The sequence below is a fragment of the Neofelis nebulosa genome, chromosome 18 (genome assembly GCF_028018385.1).
Source record: "Neofelis nebulosa isolate mNeoNeb1 chromosome 18, mNeoNeb1.pri, whole genome shotgun sequence".
Classification (NCBI taxonomy): Eukaryota; Metazoa; Chordata; class Mammalia; order Carnivora; family Felidae; genus Neofelis; species Neofelis nebulosa.
Window position 1 is genome coordinate 42,754,022 of NC_080799.1, and position 19,889 is coordinate 42,773,910.

The following is a 19,889-nucleotide window of genomic DNA, read 5'->3' on the forward strand; positions in this document are numbered from 1 at the left end:
GCTGACCCAACAGCCTGCCCATCACAGGCAGCAGAAACGGCCTTTTCCTGCCCTGGGCAAGCCCCAGAAAAGGCAAAAAGACTCCTTACTGGGTGACATGACCAAGACCTTCTTTCCATGATTGTCAAGACGAGCACCTTCAGCCTCAGCCTGGCAAGCTGTGGACTCCAGGCCAGAACCTCCCTCCGACCACCACGAAACTTAATAAGCTAGGCTGGGGGCATCTAGGTGGCTCAGTGGGTTAAGCATCTGACTTTGGCTCAGGTCATGATCTCACCATTCGTGGGTTCAAGCCCCGCGGCGGTCTCTGTGCGGACAGCTCACAGCCTAGAGCCTGCTTAGGATTCTGTGTCTCCCTCTCTCTGTGTCCCTCCCCTATTTGCACTCTGTCTCTCAAAAAAAAAAAAAAAAAAGAAAGAAAGAAAGAAAGAAAAAAAAAAGAAAAGAAAAGAAAAAAGAAAAGAAAAAGGATAGGCTGGATATATTCCCCAAGCACCCACATCCCAACTTCCAGAACATTCTCTACCTAGAAGCTAAAGACAGCTCACACTACACGCAGGGAGGGGACACTCTCGTGAAACTGGGCTCAATCAATAGCTCAAGACTTACTCCAGCGGGCCCTTTGGGGTGGAAATTAGAGTAAATTAAGTTACTTTTTCACTAGAGATTGGTGTGTTTTTAGGAAGCCAGGGCGTGTCATCATCCTAAAACACCCTTTGCTGCTGCAGCTGCCACCTTCTGCCATCTTATACCTAAAGTGTCCCCCCACCCCCAAGGTCTTCCGGTTACATTCACTCATGCAACCCTAGGACACTGAAGCAGGTAGGGACAGGGGCACTCAGGAGGCATTCTGCCCAGCTCAGCATCACAGGACCCTTAGCGGAGGTCCCTCACAGGAGCAAATGACAATGGCACCCAAGCACCCACCCTCGATGGCCTTTTCTGCTGGTATTTACAGCCCTTCGTCCTATGGCAGTCTCCCTCCGTCACTTCCCAGCCCTCAGACTCCCTCCTCTGCGTGCCACGTGGTCCCTGCTCAGAATCTTTTGCATTCTTTTTACTTCACTTTGTACGAATAAAATGTAGAGCTTCCATTTGTTTTTACTTTATCTCATCCTTTTAAAAATTCAATTTTTGTGAATACTTTGTTTTATTTATTTAAATTTCAAATCCAACTTAGTGAACATAGAGTGTAATAATGATTTCAGGAACAGACTTCAGTGATTCATCACTTACATGTAACACCCAGTTCTTATCCCAACACGTGTCCTCCTTAATGCCCCTCACCCATCCAGCCCATCACCCCACCCAACACCCCGCCAGCAACCCTCAGTTTGCTCTCTGTATTTAAGAGCCTCTTATGCTTTATGTCCCTCTGTTTTTATCTTATTTTTGCTTCCCTTCCCTTATGTTCTTCTGTTTTGTATCTTAAATTCCACCTATGAGTGAAATCACGTATTTGTCTTTCTCTGACTCATTTCGCTTAGCATAAGATACTCTAGCTCCATCCATATTGTTGCCAATGGCAAGATTTCATTCTTTTTGATTGCCGAGTAATATTCCTTTGGACATATACACCACATCTTCTTTATCCATTCATCAGTCCATGGACATTTGGGCTCTTTCCATACTTTGGCTATTGTCGATAGTGCTGCTATAAACATTGGGGTCCATGTACTCCTTCGAATAAGCACTCCTGTATCCTTTGGATAAATACGTAGTAGTACAATTGCTGGGTCATAGGGTAGTTCTATTTTTCATTTTTTGAGGAGCCTCCATACTGTTTTTCAGGGTGGCTGCACCAGTTTGCATTCCCACCAGCAATGCAAAAGAGATCCTCTGTCTCCGCATCCTCGCCAACATCTGTTGTTGCCTAAGTTATTCATTTTAGCCATCTGACAGGTGTGACGTGGAATCTCATTATGGTTTTGATTTGTATTTCCCAGATGATGAGCGATGTTGAGCATTTTTTCGTGTCTCTTGGCCATCTGGATGTCTTCTTTGGAAAAGTGTCTATTCATGTCTTTTGCCCATTTCTTCACTGGATTATTTGTTTTTTGGGGTATTGAGTTGGATAATTTCTTTACAGATTTTGGATACTAACCCTTTATCTGATATGTCGTTGGCAAGTATCGTCTCCCATTCTGTCGGTTGCCTTTGAGTTTTGCTGATTGTTTCCTTCACTGTGCAGAAGCTTTTTTATCTTGATGAGGTCCCAATGGTTCACTTTTGCTTTTGTTTCCCTTGCCTCCGGAGACGTGTTGAGTAAGAAGTTGCTGCAGCCGAGGTCAAAGAGATTGTTGCCTGTTTTCTCCTCTAAGATTTTGATGGCTTCCTGTCTTATGTTTAGGTCTTTCATCCATTTTGAATTTATTTTTGTGTATGGTGTAAGGAAGTGGTCCAGGTTCATTCTTCTGCATGTTGCTGTCCAGTTATCCCGACACCATTTGCTGAAGAGACTTTCTTTATTCCATTGGATATTCTGTCTGCTTTGTCAAAGACGAGTTGGCTATACGTTTGTGGGTCCATTTCTGGGTTCTCTATTCTGTTCCATTGTTCTGTGTGTCTGTGTTTGTGCCACTACTATACTGTCTTGATGATTACAGTTTTGTCATACAGTTTGAAGTCCGGAATTGTGAAGCCTCCAGCTTTGGTTTTCCTTTTCAGGATTGCTTTGGCTATTTGGGGTCCTTTCTGGTTCCATAAAATTTTAGGATTATTTGTTCTAGCTCTGTGAAGCATGCTGGTGTTATTCTGATAGGGATTGCTTGTGAATGCTTTATAATGTAGGGGGAAAAAATCAGCTAATGATAAGAATCAGGGCCCTTGGAAAAATGGCTGGTCCTAGCACCAGAGCAAGAAATACACAAGACGAATCTATAGATGGTGGGAGGGGAAACCGTACAGGCTCTCTAGAAGTGGCAGAATATTCTAAAGCTGAAATCAACATATGCTGTGACATAGCGATTCACTCCTGGGTAGAACCCAGCAGTAACTCACATTTATGGTCACCAGAGACATGTAAGAACTACTACATGTAACTCCAAACCAAAACCCACCAACTGTCTAGCCACAGTAGGATGAACAAATAATGCACCAGGAAATACCATTCAGGGAAAAAGCAAAAACATGGATTGAGTCTCCCACTGTGGAGTAAGTCCAGATGAAGAATTCCTTGGGGCACCTGGCTGGCTCAGTTGGTAGAGACAATGTTGTAGGGTCAATGCGACTCTTGATCTGAAGGTTGTGAGTTCGAGCCACGTGTTGGGTGTAGAAATTGCTGAAAAATAAAATCTTAAAAGAAAAAACTTCTTATTGCGTGACTTCATTTACATGAAGTTCAAAACCAGACCAGACAAACCTGCTGTGGTGGGAAGTCAAGATGATGATTATGGGGGAGGGAAGTGGCCAGGAGGGCTGGAATTCGAGGGCTGTTTTCATCTGATGCAAACTCATGACACTCTACATTTTTGGTTTGGGTACATTTCTGTATGTTACACCTGAAATTTTTCTTTAAAATAAAAAAAAAACCAAAAAACAAAAAATGGGAAAATGGGTGCCTGGCTGGCTCAGTCAGTGGAACATGCAGCTCTTGATCTTGAGGTTGTGAGTTCAAGCCCCAGAGTGGGTGTGGAGATTACTTAAAAACAAAATTATAAATAGGGGCACCTGGGTGGCTCAGTTGGCTGAATATCCAACTTCGGCTCAGGTCGTGATCTCATGGTTCATGAGTTCAAGCCCCACATTGGGCTCACTCCTGTCAGCACACAGCCTGCTTCAGAGCCTCTGTCCTCCTCCCTTTCTGCCCCTCCCCGACTCAATGTAAATAAGCATTAAAAAATTAAAAAATAAAATCAGGGCACCTGGGTGCCCTGAGTCACCTGGGTGGCTCAGTCGGTTGAGCATCTGTCTCTTGATTTCCACTCACGTCATGATCTCGCAGTTCCCGGGTTCGAGACCACACTGGGCTCTGTGCTGACAGTGCAAAGCCTTCTTGGGATGCTCTCTCTCCCTCTCTCTCTGCCCCTCCCCTGCTCGAGTCAGCTATCAAAATAAATAAATGAACCTAAAAAAAAATGTAAATGAGGGGTGCCTGGGTGGCTCAGTCAGTTAAGCATCCGACTTCAGCTCAGGTCATGATCTCCCTGCCCGCCCCCCACCGACCCTGCTCCCGACCCAGTTTGTGAGTTCGAGCCCCATGTCAGGCTCTGTGTTGACAGCTCGGAGCCTGGAGCCTGCTTTGGATTCTGTGTCTCCCTCCCTCTCTCTGCCCCTTCCTCCACTCATGCTCTGTCTCTCTCTGTAAAAAATAAATATATGTTAAACAAAAAAAAAAAGTAAAGGAAGTGAAACCAGTTAGGCCATTGCTATGGTCCAGGCAAGTGACAATGGAGGCTTGGACTCAGATGACAGCAGCAGAAGTAAAGAAACAGGCAGACTTGGAAAACGCATGGAACGTGGCGACTGATGAGATGTCAGGATGAGGGAACTCAAGGGGATCCGGGATAAATCCCAATTCTTGGCTTGCGTGACCGAATGGACCGTACTACGTTTACCGAAACAGAGAATACCAGAAGCAGAGATCTGATGTGAAAGACTCATTGGATCCACATTTAGTGAGGACACAGCAGAGCATGACAACAAAGCCACTGTCGTGGAGTTTGCATTTAAGTGGCCATGTGAGTTTGGCTTTGAAAATGAAGACTTTGGGGGCATTTATGAGACACCCAAAGAGTTGAGAAATAAAACATAAGTACAAGGATATTGGCATTGGGAAAGGTTATTGAGGCCACGGTGGCTACGAAACCAAAAAGGGAGGTGTATTAGTTATTTACTGCTGCGTAACAAATGATCCCCAAACATGGTATCTTAAAATAAATACTTAGGTGCCTCTGGCTCCAGGTCAGTAGCTGTGGTCAACTTGTCTGCTTGACTGTGGGGAGAGGGTCCAAGGTGACTGGCCTTGGTCCCTCACCACAAGGGCCTCTCCTCAGACATGGCTCCCCCAGGGTAAGCAAGCAAGAGATTGAGACAGCACGCATCTGAGGGCCCCCAAGACGAAGCCACAGTCTGTTTGCAACAGAATCTCAGAAGCGACACCCCTCCCTCCTGCTGGATTCGGTTTCTTAGAAGTGAATCACTAAATCCAGCCCGCCCCCCGCCCACACACACAGGCAGTGGATTACACAAGGGTGGGTCAGAGCAGACCCAAGGTCACTGGAGGCCCCCCCCCCCCCCCCCCCCGGGCCGGAGCCGTGCAGAGTGCCAATATTTAATGCTCGGGCAAAGAAAGCGAAGCTGGTGAAGAAGGCTGAGAGGAGACAACGGGAGAAACAGGGAAAACAGAAGATAGAGGATAGGTAAAAAAGGAAGGAAGACAGAAGATCAAATCCACTGAGCGGTCAACTGGGAACCATGACCCGCTGAGACACGCTCTGTGGCTGACAGTCCCGTGCGGGGACAGACAAGAGGCAAGCAGACAGAAAAGCAGCAAGTGAATCACAGTCTGTGGCAGGTGCTGGGACGGGAACAGAGCGCGCTGGGAGGGGACACTTTAACAAGGGTGGTTTCCACGAGGAGACGGCCGTTTAAGATTGAAGAGGAGGTCTTTGCTGAGGGTCACACTGAGCTGCGAGGTGCTTCGGGGGTGTCATTAGGACTCAGCACCATGGCAGGAGACATCAAGACCAAAATCAAGAACGACCAGACCGCCCCTTTTGACAGCCACTTCCCCAACCAGAACCAGACCCGGAACTCCTGGCAAAACTACCTAGACTTCCACCGCTGTGAGAAGGCGATGACTGCTAAAGGGGGTGAGGTCTCCGTGTGTGAATGGTACGGGCGTGTGTACAAGTCCCTCTGCCCCATATCCTGGGTGGCAGCCTGGGACGACCGCCGGGCGGAAGGCACGTTTCCCGGGAAGATCTGAACTGGCTCCCCGCAGCTCTCGTCTGTATTCCATCCTTCTTCTAGGGCAGTGAAGGGGGGACCTGGGTACATGGTGATCCCCACCCTGGGATCCTGAAGCATGGCTTAACTAATCATAGATACTCGTTGGAAAAGTTAAAAAAAAAAAAAAAAAAGAAAAAGATTGAAGAGAAGTGGACAAAGGGCGAGGGTGAGAGCCTCCTTTCCAGGCCAGCATGGCGAGTGGGATCGACCTGGTGTGTCCAGAAACAGAAAGGCAAAGGAAAAGAGGGCAGAGGATGTGACCATGGTAAGAAGAGGTTTTAACAGTCATCTTTCCCAGAGCTGGAGAAGGGTTTGTCCCCTTTGCCCTGAATTATTCTCACTGGAGGAATCCTACAGAAATAGAAAATACAGGAAAACGTGTCTTTCTCCTGCAAGCTCTCTCTCTCTCTTTTTAATGGTTATTTATTTAGTTTTGAGAGAGAGCAAGCGAGTGGGGGAAGGGCAGAGAGAGAGCGGGAAATAGAATCCTAAGCAGGTTCTGTGCGGTCAGCACAGAGCCCGACATGGGGCTCGAACCCACAAACCGTGAGATCATGACCTGAGCCAAAAGCAAGAGTCAGACGCTCAACCGAGACACCCAGGCGCCCCTGAAATCTCGTAAAAGATGAGAGAGAAAGGTTCCATCAGTCAGGCGCTCTTACTGGCCTGGCGGATACTAGACCTGAAGTCTTTTTTACATTTAATAAGAAAAGTTGTACACCTGAAACTGATTATAACACTGTGTGTTAACTATGTTGGAATTAAAATTTAAAAACGTAGTTAAAAAATAATTATTAGCGGCATGCTCAGTTGGTTGAGCCTCTGACTTCAGCTCAGGTCATGATCTCCCCATTCGTGAGTTTGAGCCCCACATCAGGCTTGCTGCTGTCAGCTTGTCAGTGAAGAGCCTTCCTGGGGTCCTCTGACACCCCTCCCCCGTCCCTGCCCCTCTCTAACTTGTGCTCTCCCCTCTCCAAAAAATAAATATTTTTTTCAAAATGTAATTTGGTGTGAACTTTAAAAAAATTCCAAGGTAACAACTAAAATAGTTTAAGTGTGCATTTTCAAGATAATTTTAGGAGATATTGAAATATACCCCAAATAGGTAGATTTTCATTAAAAATCTCTCCTTTGGAGATTTATCACTCACTAAGTGGAAATAAACAACAACCCAAGCAATTTCACAAGAATTTTTGTCTATTACTGAGTAATGCTGGGAGAGGGGAGTGTAAGGGACTTCAACGTTCAATAAGCCCTTTTTTTTCTGCAAAGTAACTTTAGTTAATGAGAGGAGTCCAAGGAATCCCAGCTTTGGTGACCTGGCGTTGTCCAGACTGTAAGCCTCATGGGGGCAGCACTTGTCTGTTTCACTCGGCACTGGGTGCCTGGGGTCAAGGACAGTACCAGACACACAGGAGGGAAGCAAATATTTCCCGCAGGAATGAATGAATGAATGAATGAAATGGTGCACAACCGCGATGGGCCAGCAACAAACAGGATTGTTAGCCAAGCGCATGCTCGGCCACAGGTTTAGAAATGGAGCTGGTCTCCACCTCTCTGACATATTTCCAGGAGAGGTAGCATGTCTGAGTCGGAGGCCTGAAAGTCAGTGCTAACAGCGAAACCCGAGCCTTCCGGCTGAGCCAGTTCCCCAGGCCCTCCCTGCGCGCCCCGATCCTTACCGTGGAGGCCACGTTCTAGCAGTTCTTCCCAATCATATCCATACAGGCCCGGTTGTCCCCACACCCAGGGCTCAGACAAGGCCACGTCCTCGAAAGCCACAGCCACGGGGAAGCAGGTCAGTCTTGGGGGAAGGGGCAAGTCAGGGACGGCCGGGAGGGGTCCAGATCTGGGTGTGGGAGGTGCCTCCGCCCGGGGGTTGGCTTTTGCGGCCCCTGCCCAGGAGGTGGAGTTTCTAGGCTCCTCCCTGGGGTGGGGTTTCCCGACCTCTCCCAGGAGGTGGGCGGTGGTGGAGCTCCCGGCCCCGCCCAGGAGGTGGAGTTTCTAGGCTCCTCCCTGGGGTGGGGTTTCCCGACCTCTCCCAGGAGGTGGGCGGTGGTGGAGCTCCCGGCCCCGCCCAGGAGGTGGAGTTTCTGGGCTCCTCCCTGGGGTGGGGTTTCCCGACCTCTTCCAGGAGGTGGGCGGTCGTGGAACTCCCGGCCCCGCCCAGGAGGTGGAGTTTCTAGGCTCCTCCCTGGGGTGGGGTTTACCGACCTCGCTCAGGAGGTGGGCTGCGGTGGGGCTACCGGGGCTGGGCGCCTGCACACTCTGCGTGCTGTGGGTCTCGCGGGCCGCCTCCTAAGCCATTTCGTCTGTTTGGACACATGCCAGCTCTGGGCCAGGTGTGGAGGACGTGGAGCAGATAAGGGAAACACCACTTGTCCAGAGGGAGCTTGTAGTCCAGTGAGGCCCACGCTAGACAGTGAAAATAAAGGAACAAGATTAATCCCAGGTGCTACGTGCAGGAAGACAACCACCTGGCTGAGGAGCCAGAGCGAGCTCAGGTGTCTCCGGGTCCCCAAAACAGGGCACCGCGAGAGTGCCCGCGGGCTCTGAACCGCAGGTTCCTACGAGGAAAACGCCCTCCGGGCTGCGGCCGCCCAAGAGCACGACCCAAAAAGACACCTTAGAGCAAATGCAGTCTTGACTTTGGAGGTCGAGTTGGGCTCAAGGCCAGTGGTGAGGTCACTTCCCTTCCCGGAAGCCCCTGCTTCGTGTTTGGGAAACCTGGGATAAAAGCCACCCGGCAGGATTCTTGGGAAGATCTTTGTTGGTGTCGATGGCGCCCTTTCTTCCCCCATCACGTGATCCTGTTGTGTTATTCTTAGCCCGGGACTGCTCGGCACACGGGTGTGTAAGCCCTCTGAAGTCAGGGCCGGTTCCTCCTGCTTACCCCAGCCCCTGCAACTGTGCCTGGCACAAAACTGGCCCTTGGCAAAGATTTGTGGCGTGAATGAAATGCCCAGCAAAGAGCCCCACGACACAATAGGCATTTTAAAATGGCAGCTCTGGGGACGCCTGAGTGGCTCAGTCTGTTAGGCTCAGGTCATGATCTCATGGTTGGTGAGTTCCAGCCCAGCGTCCAGCTCTCTGCTGTCAGTGCAGAGCCCTCTTCGGATCCTCTGTTCCCCGCACCACTTCTGCCCCTCCCCGCTCGTGCTCTCTTTCTCTCTGTCTCAAAAATAAATAAACATTAAAAAAAATTTTAATAAAATAAAACGGCAGCTCTGGTCCCCTCAGAAAGTACAGCGTGACAGACACCCCCAAGAAGAACAGGACAAGTCCTGATGAGGGGGGGTGAGTTCTTACCTGGAGGGGGAGTTAGACTCTCCTACTCAGTCCCAGGTTGGACTCTGGATTAGCCGCTAAATCCTCATTTCTCTGGCCCCTCCCTCTCCCCACCCCACTCCCAAACTGGGAGGTTAAGGGTTAACTCTAGGAAGCCCCCTCATTACCTGGATGGGACCAGAGCTGGGAACTTCCTGTTCAATTTTCCGGGAGCCCTTTCCCAGTCTGGCTGAGGCTGACTCTGGCCCTGGGGCCCTCAAAGAACCCTTAGCAACCCCCACCCCCTCTGGAGTGGGGACCCCGAGCGGTGAGTTGCAAGGAAGCCTGGGGTAAAGGCTGCCAGGACAGACACAAGGGGTTCCTAGCAGCTTGGAGGGAAAAGAGGGACCTGGGCCTCAGCGAAGGGATGGGGGATTAGGAAACTGGAAAAGAAAAAAGTCTTGGAAGGATGTGGGTGGTCTATGCTGGGAGCCCAGTGCCAGCCAGCTCTGGGGCCATCGAGGAGGGTGGCGGGACTTCCTGTAACATGGGCTTGCTGTACCCACTGGGGAGGGGAAGGCAGGCAGGCTCCATGTGCCCCCAGGTGGATGGCCGGCCTCCTGGACTCAGCTCACCACCCGGAGGGGAGCCTGGCCAACAAAAAGTAGCCTGTGACTCTCCTGCCAGCTGTGTCCAGGGAGAAAGGGAAGGTCCCCGGCCAAGGGTCCGGGCTCGGGGCTCTCCCGTTGTCTGGGTGGGTCCTGCGGCCGCACTGCCACCCCGGGCTGGTCCAGCCCTTGCCTCCCACCTCGCTGGGCTCCAGATTAAGCTGGTCGAATATTGGAGGGTAGCTGAAGAGCTCTCACCCCCCACGGATGTGCATATGAACAGAGCTTTTGTCCTGGAGACTGGGGGGTGGGAAGGAGAGGCTCTGCAGCCAAATTCCCTTAAATTCCTCCTCTTTCAAGCCTTACCACCTCACCTGAAGTTTCCGGGCACCCCTGCCTGTGTCTAGGCCTGAGGGCTGGAACTCGGAATCTCCTTATTTTTTCTGAATCGCGCCGTGATATTCTGGCTAAAACTAGGCCAATCGCACTGGGAGGGAGAGGAACTGGGTCCTTTTCTGTTTCCGAGCTTTTGCACCCTGGTCAAGATCAGTGTTCTCACCTTAAAGAAAATCTTGGCTCCCCCTGCTGTGACCTTGAGCAAGGCACCCGTCGGCTCCCAGTGTGGCCTCTGCGCTTGTCACATGGAGAAATTATAACCCACCCCGTGGGCTGGGGGTGGACGAAGCAAGCCTGAGTTGAGAGCCCCTCCAGATCAGCACTCAGTACCTGCCAGCTATTATCACGAGGCTGCTGGTCACACGCGATCTGTTCTATCCTTTCGCTCCTGCTGCCCAAAGAGTGAGACAAAAGCCCATTCTCTTCAACACCTATCAGAGACTTTTTCTGCACCAGCTTCGAGTGCTTTCCTCAGTAAGTACAGCTGCCAGGAGGCCATCCTCGTTGTGTTACTTCTACTAACACCGCTTCAAGCACGAGGCGAACGGTTGTGCTCGAGACGCAGCTCCTACTCGCAGGCGGAGGGGAGAGAGACCCTCAGCCGTGATCGTGGCCCAGCGTGACCACGGACGGGTAGATGCAGGTTGCTGGTGTGTCGGGGGTCCCTGAAGAGAGACGTCAGGGGGTGAGAGGCGCCCCGTGGGGTCGAGCGAAGGAGGGACGGGGAGGGGGGCTGGAGAGAGGCTGGAGCCACCATGGCTGCCCTGGGGCAGGTGGCCAGGATGTAACCCTGGGCCTTTGTTTCAGCATCCCCGGGCTCTCTCTCTCTGAGGTGGAAGCGCCGGGCCGGGTATAAAACCCGCTCTTCCTCTGTTCTGTCACACGGCGCCTCACTCCCCCCACCAGAACAGGAGGTTCCTTCCGCCCTCAGCCCTGCAACAAGGAGGCTCCTCCGCAAACTGTCCAAAGCTCTTGACGAGGCTGACTTCCCCCGGGCCGCATTGCCAAGGCGGGCCCGTGACGGGAATGACTGTTAGCTGTGCTCACTTGTGGTTTTGCCCAGCAGTAACGAGAACAGCAGTTGCTAGTCTGTAGGTGGCGGGCACCTCTCTGCTGTCTCTAGGTGGTGGGGAGTGATGTCCCTCTGCCTGGGATGTCCCTGGCGTGGGGCTCGGGGAACAGGTTTGGGAGAAGCTCATCATCGGTAGCCCTGAGGCCAGAGAGCAGGGAGGGCAGGCGGATGTTGGAACTTGGGTTTTTGTATCCGTAAAATAATTGCAGCCCAAATTAAGAGAGGAAAAGTGCTTCAAAACTCTGGAGCCGAGGTGCTGGCCTGTGCAGAACGACGTAAGCCTTCAGGGTTGTGCTGAAGGACCGAACTGAGTCCCCTGGGGGTGAGGCTGAACTTGAGGCATCTCCCTGTTTGTAGATCTGGGTGACCCCAAAAGGAAAGAGTGGGTGGCCCTACAGAGCCCTCTGGTCTGAGAGGAGAGATGGGCCCGTGGTCAGTCCTGTGGACCCAGTGCCCCCTGGTGGCCAGTTAGAGCCACTTTTTATTGCTATTTGGGGATGGATACCTTCCAGAAGAATCCAGGAATTAAGAATCCAGAATTTAAAAAAAAAAAAAAATAGGAATGAAAGAAATGATTGCCTCTCCTGCCCCTCACCCAGCTCCCAAGGGTGTATCCACTAGAGGTCTCGGAGGTGGACAGGGCAGCTTTGATTGGCCTTGCAGACCTATCTGTCACCGATCTCTGCAAGTTCTCTGCAGATCTCTGCAAGCCTTAGTCTCTCATCTGGGGACCCACGCGCCCATCTCACCTCTCTGGCTCATCCTGCCCTCAGTCTCTGGTGGAACCTGGGAGGGGAGGAGATTGGTACACCAAGTGGGGGCTTAGCCCTGCCCTGATCAGCCGGGTGGTCCTGGCCTTGACTGCTGAGAGCCACCCCCAGAGCCGTCAAGTGAGAGTCAAGATGTCTGGTCAAGGAGAAATCCCATGCATGAATCCCCACTCCGCACCCAGCCCCCACCTTTTGTCTTTAAAACTGCCAAACTTCCGGAGACTTTGAGAGAGCAACGCAGTGGACATCAACACATCCATCTCCCAGATTCGGTAGTCCTTTTACCTTCCCCATTTGCCTTTACTATCCCTAAGTATGGCTGAACCCTCGGGCCCCCTTCCTTCCAAACCCTTCAACATCTCCCCAAAATAGAGGCATTTCCCACAAACCACAAGACTGGAATCCTTTCTCAGAAATTAATGGTCAGCTCCATTGCAATCTAGTGTCCCATCCATATTCCAATTTCCCCAGCTGACTCCAGAATATCTTTTAGAGCATCCCTGCTTCCCCCTCCACCCATCGCCTCCCCTCTTTAAAAACATCGGGCTCGGGTCAAGGTTCCTTCAGGTCAAGGTTCCTTCATTCGGCCATGTGGCTGTTAGTTTCCCCTAGAGCGATGCGCCCCCTACAGGTGCTTTTAAAAATAATGCTGAAGGACGGGGGGGGGGGGGGCCAGATGGCGAGAAATATTCTGCATTTGTAATTCGTTCCATTGTTTCCTTGAGGGATCATTTCACTTGTTCTTTTTTTCTTTTAATTGAATAAATCTGACGTGTAACATTGTGTCAGTGAAAGGCGTGTCAGTGTTACTTTGATACGTTTGTATATTGTAACACGACTGCTGATGCAGTGATATTTATCGAATTACATAATTACCCCGCAATAGTATTGTCTATATCCATTATACTGTGCATTAGATCTCTATGGGTTATTCACTATGAGTGACAAGTTTGTCCCCTTAAACACCATCGCTCTCATCCACTGCACCCCCGCCCCCCCCCCCCCCCGCCTCTCACCCATTCTTATTTCTGCAGTGCAAAGTGGGGTCTAAAGGCTGGATCGCGTTGCGATGGAACATTTCTGCCAAGAACCCCTCTTTGGCGGTGCCGTGTCCCCCCTGTGGCCTCAGGAGGCGGGGGAAACCAGGCGGTCCTGTCTCAGAGATGCCACTTTTGATCACTGGGGTGAAGTGATGTGAAATTCGAAATGCTGCAGGAGGGAGTGAAGACACGGAACTATCAGTTTTCTCTGCCTTTTAGTGTTTGGGGCTGTCCTGCCGTCCGAGCCGTTGCCTAGGACCAGCGAGAGAAAAATGATTCCTCCGGAGGCCACATCTTTAGGCATTTCTTTTTTTTTTTTTTTTTTTTATTTTTATTTATTTTTTTTTTTCAACATTTTTTTATTTTTGGGACAGAGAGAGACAGAGCATGAACGGGGGAGGGGCAGAGAGAGAGGGAGACACAGAATCGGAAACAGGCTCCAGGCTCCGAGCCATCAGCCCAGAGCCTGACGCGGGGCTCGAACTCACGGACCGCGAGATCGTGACCTGGCTGAAGTCGGACGCTTAACCGACTGCGCCACCCAGGCGCCCCTCTTTAGGCATTTCTTAACACCGCAGGTGCGGGAGCAGAGAGGGAGAGACCTGACAGTGGGACCAGCTGCAGTGAGCCGTGCCCCGCCGCCCCCACCACCCCCCCCCCCCCGGCTGAAGGATGCTCGAAGAACCCGTCCCGGCCGCCCGAGAGCCCGAGCAGCTCGGAGCAGTCAAACTGGAGAAAGAGGAGGCCGTCGGTCAGGAGGACCTCAGGCACACTGAGGCCAGGCCCCGGCCCGAGGTGGCTCACCAGCTCTTCAGATGCTTCCAGTATCAGGAGGACATGGGGCCAAGGGCGTCCCTGAGCCGGCTCCGGGAGCTGTGCTGCCGCTGGCTGCGGCCCGCGCTGCACACCAAGGAGCAGATCCTGGAGCTGCTGGTGCTGGAGCAGTTCCTGAGCGTGCTGCCCCCGCACCTGCTGGCCCGGCTCCAGGGCCAGCAGCTCAGGGACGGCGAGGAGGTTGTGCTGCTGCTGGAGGGTGTCCAGAGGGAGTCCAGCGCCGTGGGGCCACTGGTAAGGGGGAGGGGGGGCGGCCAGGCGGCAAGACAGGGACTCGGGTGCCCCGTGAGGAAATCACCCGACACTCCATTTTCCTCCCTCTGACAACTGCCTCTTAACCTCCTAAGTCCTGTGACCCTCACCTTTCCGTGGCCCCCTTTCCCGTGGGAGTGAGAAGGACGCGCATCGTCCCTCTGCCCTGTTCGCCACCTGACACAGATGCATTTTGCACAGGATTTTAGTTTTAATGCTGGCAAGAATTGTCCCCGGGCAGACGTCACTTCGGAGGACCAGGGGGGCTCTTCCCAGGTCTCCAGCCACAGCCCCAAAAAGGAAGTGCCCTCAGAAGGACCCCCGGCCCCGGAGCCAGCCATGGAGCCCCCAGCATCCCAGCCAGGGCCCTCCAAGCCTGCTGAGCTGGGGACCTGGAGACATCCCCCAAGTTCAAAGCAGCCCCTGAGCCCAGGCCCCAAGAGGACATTCCAAGCCCTGCAAGAGTGTGGTGAGCAGCTGGTGCCCCGGGCAGGTGGGAGCCAGGAGGCCTGGTACGTGAGGACGGGGTGAGATGAAGGCACCCCCCTCTTTGACAGGGAGGGGAGAGCGCAGAGATGTCTCTCCCAGGGCCCTGACCACGGATGCGGCCCCCCCCCCCCGTACGGCCGGGGGAGGGTAAGTCGGCCCCCTAACAGCTCTCTCTTTCTCCCCCCCCCCCCCCCCGATGCTGCCAGCCCCCCAGGGCCCTGTCCGGTGGCTGGAGGAAAACGCCCGAGATCAGGAGCTTGCAGCTGTGCTGGTGAGCTGGCCCGGCCCCTCCCTCCAGACTGTCCTCGGCCCCCGGACGCTCGCTGCCCCTGCTGTTGTGGCAAATCCGTGTCTTCCTTAATTTAAACCCTCAGAGTTTTCCATCCCCCTCAGCTCACAGCCCCATTCCTCTCTCACCAAGGATCTGGCTCATCCTTTTGTTACAGGAGTCCCTGACCTTCGAGGATGTCCCAGCAAAGAAGGCGTGGCCTGTTCACCCTCTGGGTAAGCGGCCCTTCCAGCTGGGGACCACTGAAGGCTCTCTCCTTGTGTTTCCAGAATGGTCTCTAAAGCTCCAGACCCTACCTGACTTTTTAGCCTCTTTGGCTAAAAATGGGCTATGTTAACACGAATTCTTTCCTTCTTTCCTTTCTTCCTTCCTCCATTCATTTACTTATTTTATACTTTTTAAAAAATGTTCGTTTACTTCTGAGAGAGAGAAAAAGCAGGAGCGGGGGAGGGGCAGAAAGAGGGGGACAGAGGATCCGGACATGGGGCTGGAACTCACAAATATGACATCATGACCCGAGCTGAAGTCCGACGCTCAACCAACTGAGCCACCCAGGTGCCCCTTACTTATTTTATTAAAAAAATTTTTAATTTTTTTTAACATTTACTTATTTTTGAGACAGAGAGTGAGCATGAACAGGGGAGGGTCAGAGAAAGAGGGAGACACAGAATCTGAAACAGGCTCCAGGCTCTGAGTGTCAGCACAGAGCCCGACGCAGGGCTCGAACCCATGGACCGTGAGATCATGACCTGAGCCGAAGTCGGACGCTCAACCGACTGAGCCACCCAGGTGCCCCTAAAAAATTTTTTTTTAATGTTTATTTATTTTTGAGAGAGAGCGTGAATGCAGGAAGGGGCAGGAAGAGAGGGAGACACAAAATCCGAAGCAGGCTCCTGGCTCTGAGCTGGCAGCACAGAGCCAGACCCAGGGCTCAAACCCACGAATCGTGAGATCTTGCCCTGAGCCGAAGTCAGTCACTTAACTGACTGAGCCACCCAGGCGCCCCTCTTTTACTTATTTTAGAGGCTTATTGTGTTTGATGTAATCATCAACCCTGTTAACTTTGAGCTTTTAAAATGGGTGGTGATGGGAGTGCTTGCTAAGGGGTTTGGGGTTTCCATCCAGGGGAAGGACAGAGTTCTGACACTAGATAGACAGTGGTGACAGTTGTACAACACTGGGAGTGTACCTGATGGACCTGAACTGTGCACTTTAAAATGGTTACTACGGTAAATTCTATGTTTTTTACCGTCACCTTCTGCCACCCCCCCCCCCCCGCCCCCTCCCGGATTTTGGGATCCTGGGTTTCTTTCTGCTTTGAGGCAATGAGGCCCTGGCAATTCCTGGGGGCCTCTAAGAATAGGCCTGCCCACATGCCCCCCCCCTTTTCCCGCTTCTTTCTCAGGACCCGGAAGCAGAACCCCAGATGAAGAGTTCAAAGAGGAGCCCAAGGCAGTGGCCTGGCCTGCGGCCCTCTCAACAGAGCCTCAGGCAGACGGTCCTCCGGCGGCGGAAGAGCCCCATGTCCAGGTGCTGGGGCCTGGCCCCGAAGTGAGTGGCACCGGCGGAGGAGGGTCCCCTCCCAGCAGGAGTGACATTCTGGAGGTCAAAGTGGCCGACGGGCCTCCCAGGTCGGAGGCAGAGATGGAATTCATCTGCACCGACTGCGGGGTGACTTTCCGACAGCTGGCCCGCCTGGAGGCGCACCAGCTGCGGAGTCACCCGGGCGCCCGGTCCTTTCCGTGCGAGCGCTGCGGGAAGAGCTTCGGCCGCAGTTCCATCCTGAAGCTGCACATGCGCACGCACACGGACGAGCGGCCACACGCCTGCCACCTGTGCGGCCACCGCTTCCGCCAGAGCTCCCACCTGAACAAGCACCTTCAGACGCACTCCTCCGAGCCCGCCTTCCTGTGCGCCGAGTGCGGCCAGGGCTTCCAGCGGCGCGCCAGCCTCATGCAGCACCTGCTGGCCCACGCCGAGGGCCGGCGGTCGCCGCGCGCCCCCGAGGCCAAGCCCGAAGGGCGCGAGCTGGCCGTTGTCCTGTGCTCTCACTGCGGCCAGACCTTCCAGCGCCGCTCCAGCCTCAAGCGCCACCTGCGGATCCACGCCAAGGACAAGGGCCACCAGTGCTCGGAGTGCTCGGGCAGCCTGCGCTCGGGCCCGGAGCGCAGGCCGTACGTGTGCAACGACTGTGGCAAGGCGTTCCGGCGCAGCGAGCACCTGGGGGCCCACCGGCGCGTGCACACGGGCGAGCGGCCCTTCTCGTGCCAGGTGTGCGGCCGCAGCTTCAGCCAGAGCTCCCAGCTGGTGTGCCACCAGCGGGTGCACACGGGCGAGAAGCCCTACAGCTGCCCGCACTGCGGGAAGCGCTTCGTGCGGCGGGCGGGGCTCGCCCGCCACCTCCTGACGCACGGCGGCCCGAGGCCCCACCACTGCACCCAGTGCGGCAAGACCTTCAGCCAGACGCAGGACCTCGCCCGCCACCGGCGCAGCCACACGGGCGAGAAGCCGTGCCGCTGCAGCGAGTGCGGCGAGGGCTTCAGCCAGAGCGCCCACCTGGCGCGCCACCAGCGCATCCACACCGGGGAGAAGCCCCACGCCTGCGACACCTGCGGCTACCGCTTCCGCAACAGCTCCAACCTGGCCCGCCACCGCCGCAGCCACACCGGCGAGCGGCCCTACGGCTGCCAAACCTGCGGCCGGAGCTTCCGGCGCAACGCCCACCTGCAGCGGCACCTGGCCACCCACGCGGGCGCGGGGACCGAGGCGGCGTCCAGGCCGGCCGAGCCCCCGCAGGAGTGCCGGGAGTGCGGCAAGAGCTTCAGCCGCAGCTGTAATCTGCTGCGCCACATGCTGGTGCACACGGGGGCCAGGCCCTTCTCGTGCGCGCAGTGCGGCCGCAGCTTCAGCCGCAACTCGCACCTGCTGCGCCACCTGCGAACCCACGCCCGCGAGACCCTGTACTAGCCTCGCGCAGGTTCCGCCGGGCCGGACCCCGCCCCGCACGCGCGCGCGCGCCTCGGCGTCCCCCGTGTCCTGGGCAACCGAGGCCCGCGGTGGGCGTCCCTGGCCCCGCCCCGCCCCGCCCCGCCCCAGCCTCCCTCTGGCTCCGCCAGACCTGTGTGTTAGTTTTCCCCTACCCCGGAGGCAGGTCTCCCTGGCTTCAGGGTTGTATTTCAAAATCCTAAAGTAAAACAGCTTTCCTGAAAATGACTCTGCTTTATTTTTTTTTGTGAGGTCCACCAAAACGCTGTTACCCTCCTACTGTGACAGTGACGCCTTTTTCCCTTCCCCGCCCCAGCACCTTCCATAGCAGCCTAGAGGGGAGCAGGCCCAAGGACGGGCCTCCTCCCCCACCCGCAACACACACACCCCGAAAGGGCCAGGGGTGGGGGGGGCGACAGAGGGGTGCCGTCTGTCCCAGTCAGCTGTGAGGAAGGCCCGGGAATCTCACCCGGAATTCTTCCTTCTCTGGAGTCTGCCCCTAACCTGTGCTGTCCAGTCCAGTACCCTCTAGCTGTATGTGGCCGTTTAAATTAATTAAAATGGTGGGACGCGTGGGCGGCTCAGTCATTTGGGCGTCGGACCTCAGCTCAGGTCATGATTTACAGGTTGGTGAATCCAGCCCTGCGTCGCGCTCTGCGCTGAGAGCCCAAAGCCTGCCTGGGATTCTCCTCTCTCTGTCCCTCCCCTGAATTCTGTCTCTCAAAATAAATAAAAACCTGAAAAAAATAATTACTACTTTAATAATGGAATATAATTTTAAAATCCCAGATTCTGGGTCATTCCAGGAAACCTTGCTTTTGGCATGTAGGTAACTGACTCAAATCGAAGCTGCCAGCAGATGAATCGAAACCTGCCTGATGGCCAAGACAGGTTGCAGGCTGGGGACCCCTAACGACCCATAATCCTGTAAACCTGAAGGTGGTTTGGCAGAGTGCCCACCTTCTCTGACCTCTCAGGCAATCTTGGCAATCCGGTGGACAGATTTCGTTTTCTCCCAGTCTAGTGGACAGATTTTTAAAATCATGTGACTTGTGGTAATACTGCAAAAAAGAAAACAGCCCACCCCAGCTGTAGGGCGTGTGAACACACACTTCCTGCTCTAGTCGGTGGCTTGTTACCTACAACCTTTCGGGTTGTCTTTGTCCCTCCACCAGCCTGACACACGACTGCTCTTTGGCAAATGCTTGTGGACATACAGTGAACTTGTCAGCCAGCGGCCAAGGGACTTGGGAAAGATCTATCCCCAGATCTAGAGGAGGTCCGTGTTTTGAGGGATTGGGAGGAAGATGAGGTGGGATACAGAGAGTCACCAGATGTCCCAGAACAAATTAGAGCCTTGGAAGACCCCCCGAGAAGAAATTTTCAAGAAGGAAGCTTTCTTGATCAACTAAATGAGTAAGGAAGTTGGGAGAACCCATGGCATTTGAAGGCTTTATTTCTTGAGCACCTACTATGTACCGGGGAACGTGCTGGGCTATTGAGGAGAACAAGGCCTGAAATAGAAGAGGGAGACCACCTCAGAAGAACCGGAGGGAGGGCACCCTCATCGGAGGGAACAGCAGGTGCAAAGTCCCTGAGCAGAGAATACTGTCCCTGAGGGAGATCTGTAGGAATCTGATGACACAGACACAGCCTCAGAGGCCCAGGTCAGAGTGTAATTATGATGGGAAGATGGGAGGGTGTTAATCAGGCAGTTACTTCATTTTGCCATGACATTGATTTGGCCTCGGCACTGGAAAGATTTGGCTTGAAAGAGGCAAGACCAAGGCGACCAACTGGGTTTGGGATGACGGTGACTTTGATGGGGCCGTGGGGTCATGAAAGCCCCTGACGGCTTCAACACGGTAGGCAGGTTTTCTCAGCTTCTCACCGGAGTCAAGCGCAAAGGCACAAGGAGAAGTAAGAGACAGTCTG

At 53.8% G+C, this 19,889-nt stretch overlaps 2 protein-coding genes across 2 annotated transcripts; both read left to right on the forward strand.

Annotated features, from left to right (window-relative positions):
* The first annotated feature begins 5,456 nt into the window (after positions 1-5,456).
* Positions 5,457-6,102, forward strand: LOC131500843 (cytochrome c oxidase subunit 6B1-like). Its single transcript, XM_058710346.1, has one exon. It carries the CDS (start codon positions 5,669-5,671, stop codon positions 5,927-5,929), a length of 261 nt encoding a protein of 86 aa, XP_058566329.1. The 5' UTR covers positions 5,457-5,668; the 3' UTR covers positions 5,930-6,102.
* A 7,840-nt stretch (positions 6,103-13,942) lies between these two features.
* On the forward strand, positions 13,943-17,986 carry ZSCAN10 (zinc finger and SCAN domain containing 10). The gene is made up of 5 exons (XM_058710347.1): positions 13,943-14,173; positions 14,393-14,660; positions 14,887-14,951; positions 15,127-15,184; positions 16,375-17,986. Exons 1-5 carry the CDS (start codon positions 13,943-13,945, stop codon positions 17,934-17,936), a joined length of 2,184 nt encoding a protein of 727 aa, XP_058566330.1. The 3' UTR covers positions 17,937-17,986.
* The last annotated feature ends 1,903 nt before the right edge of the window (positions 17,987-19,889 follow it).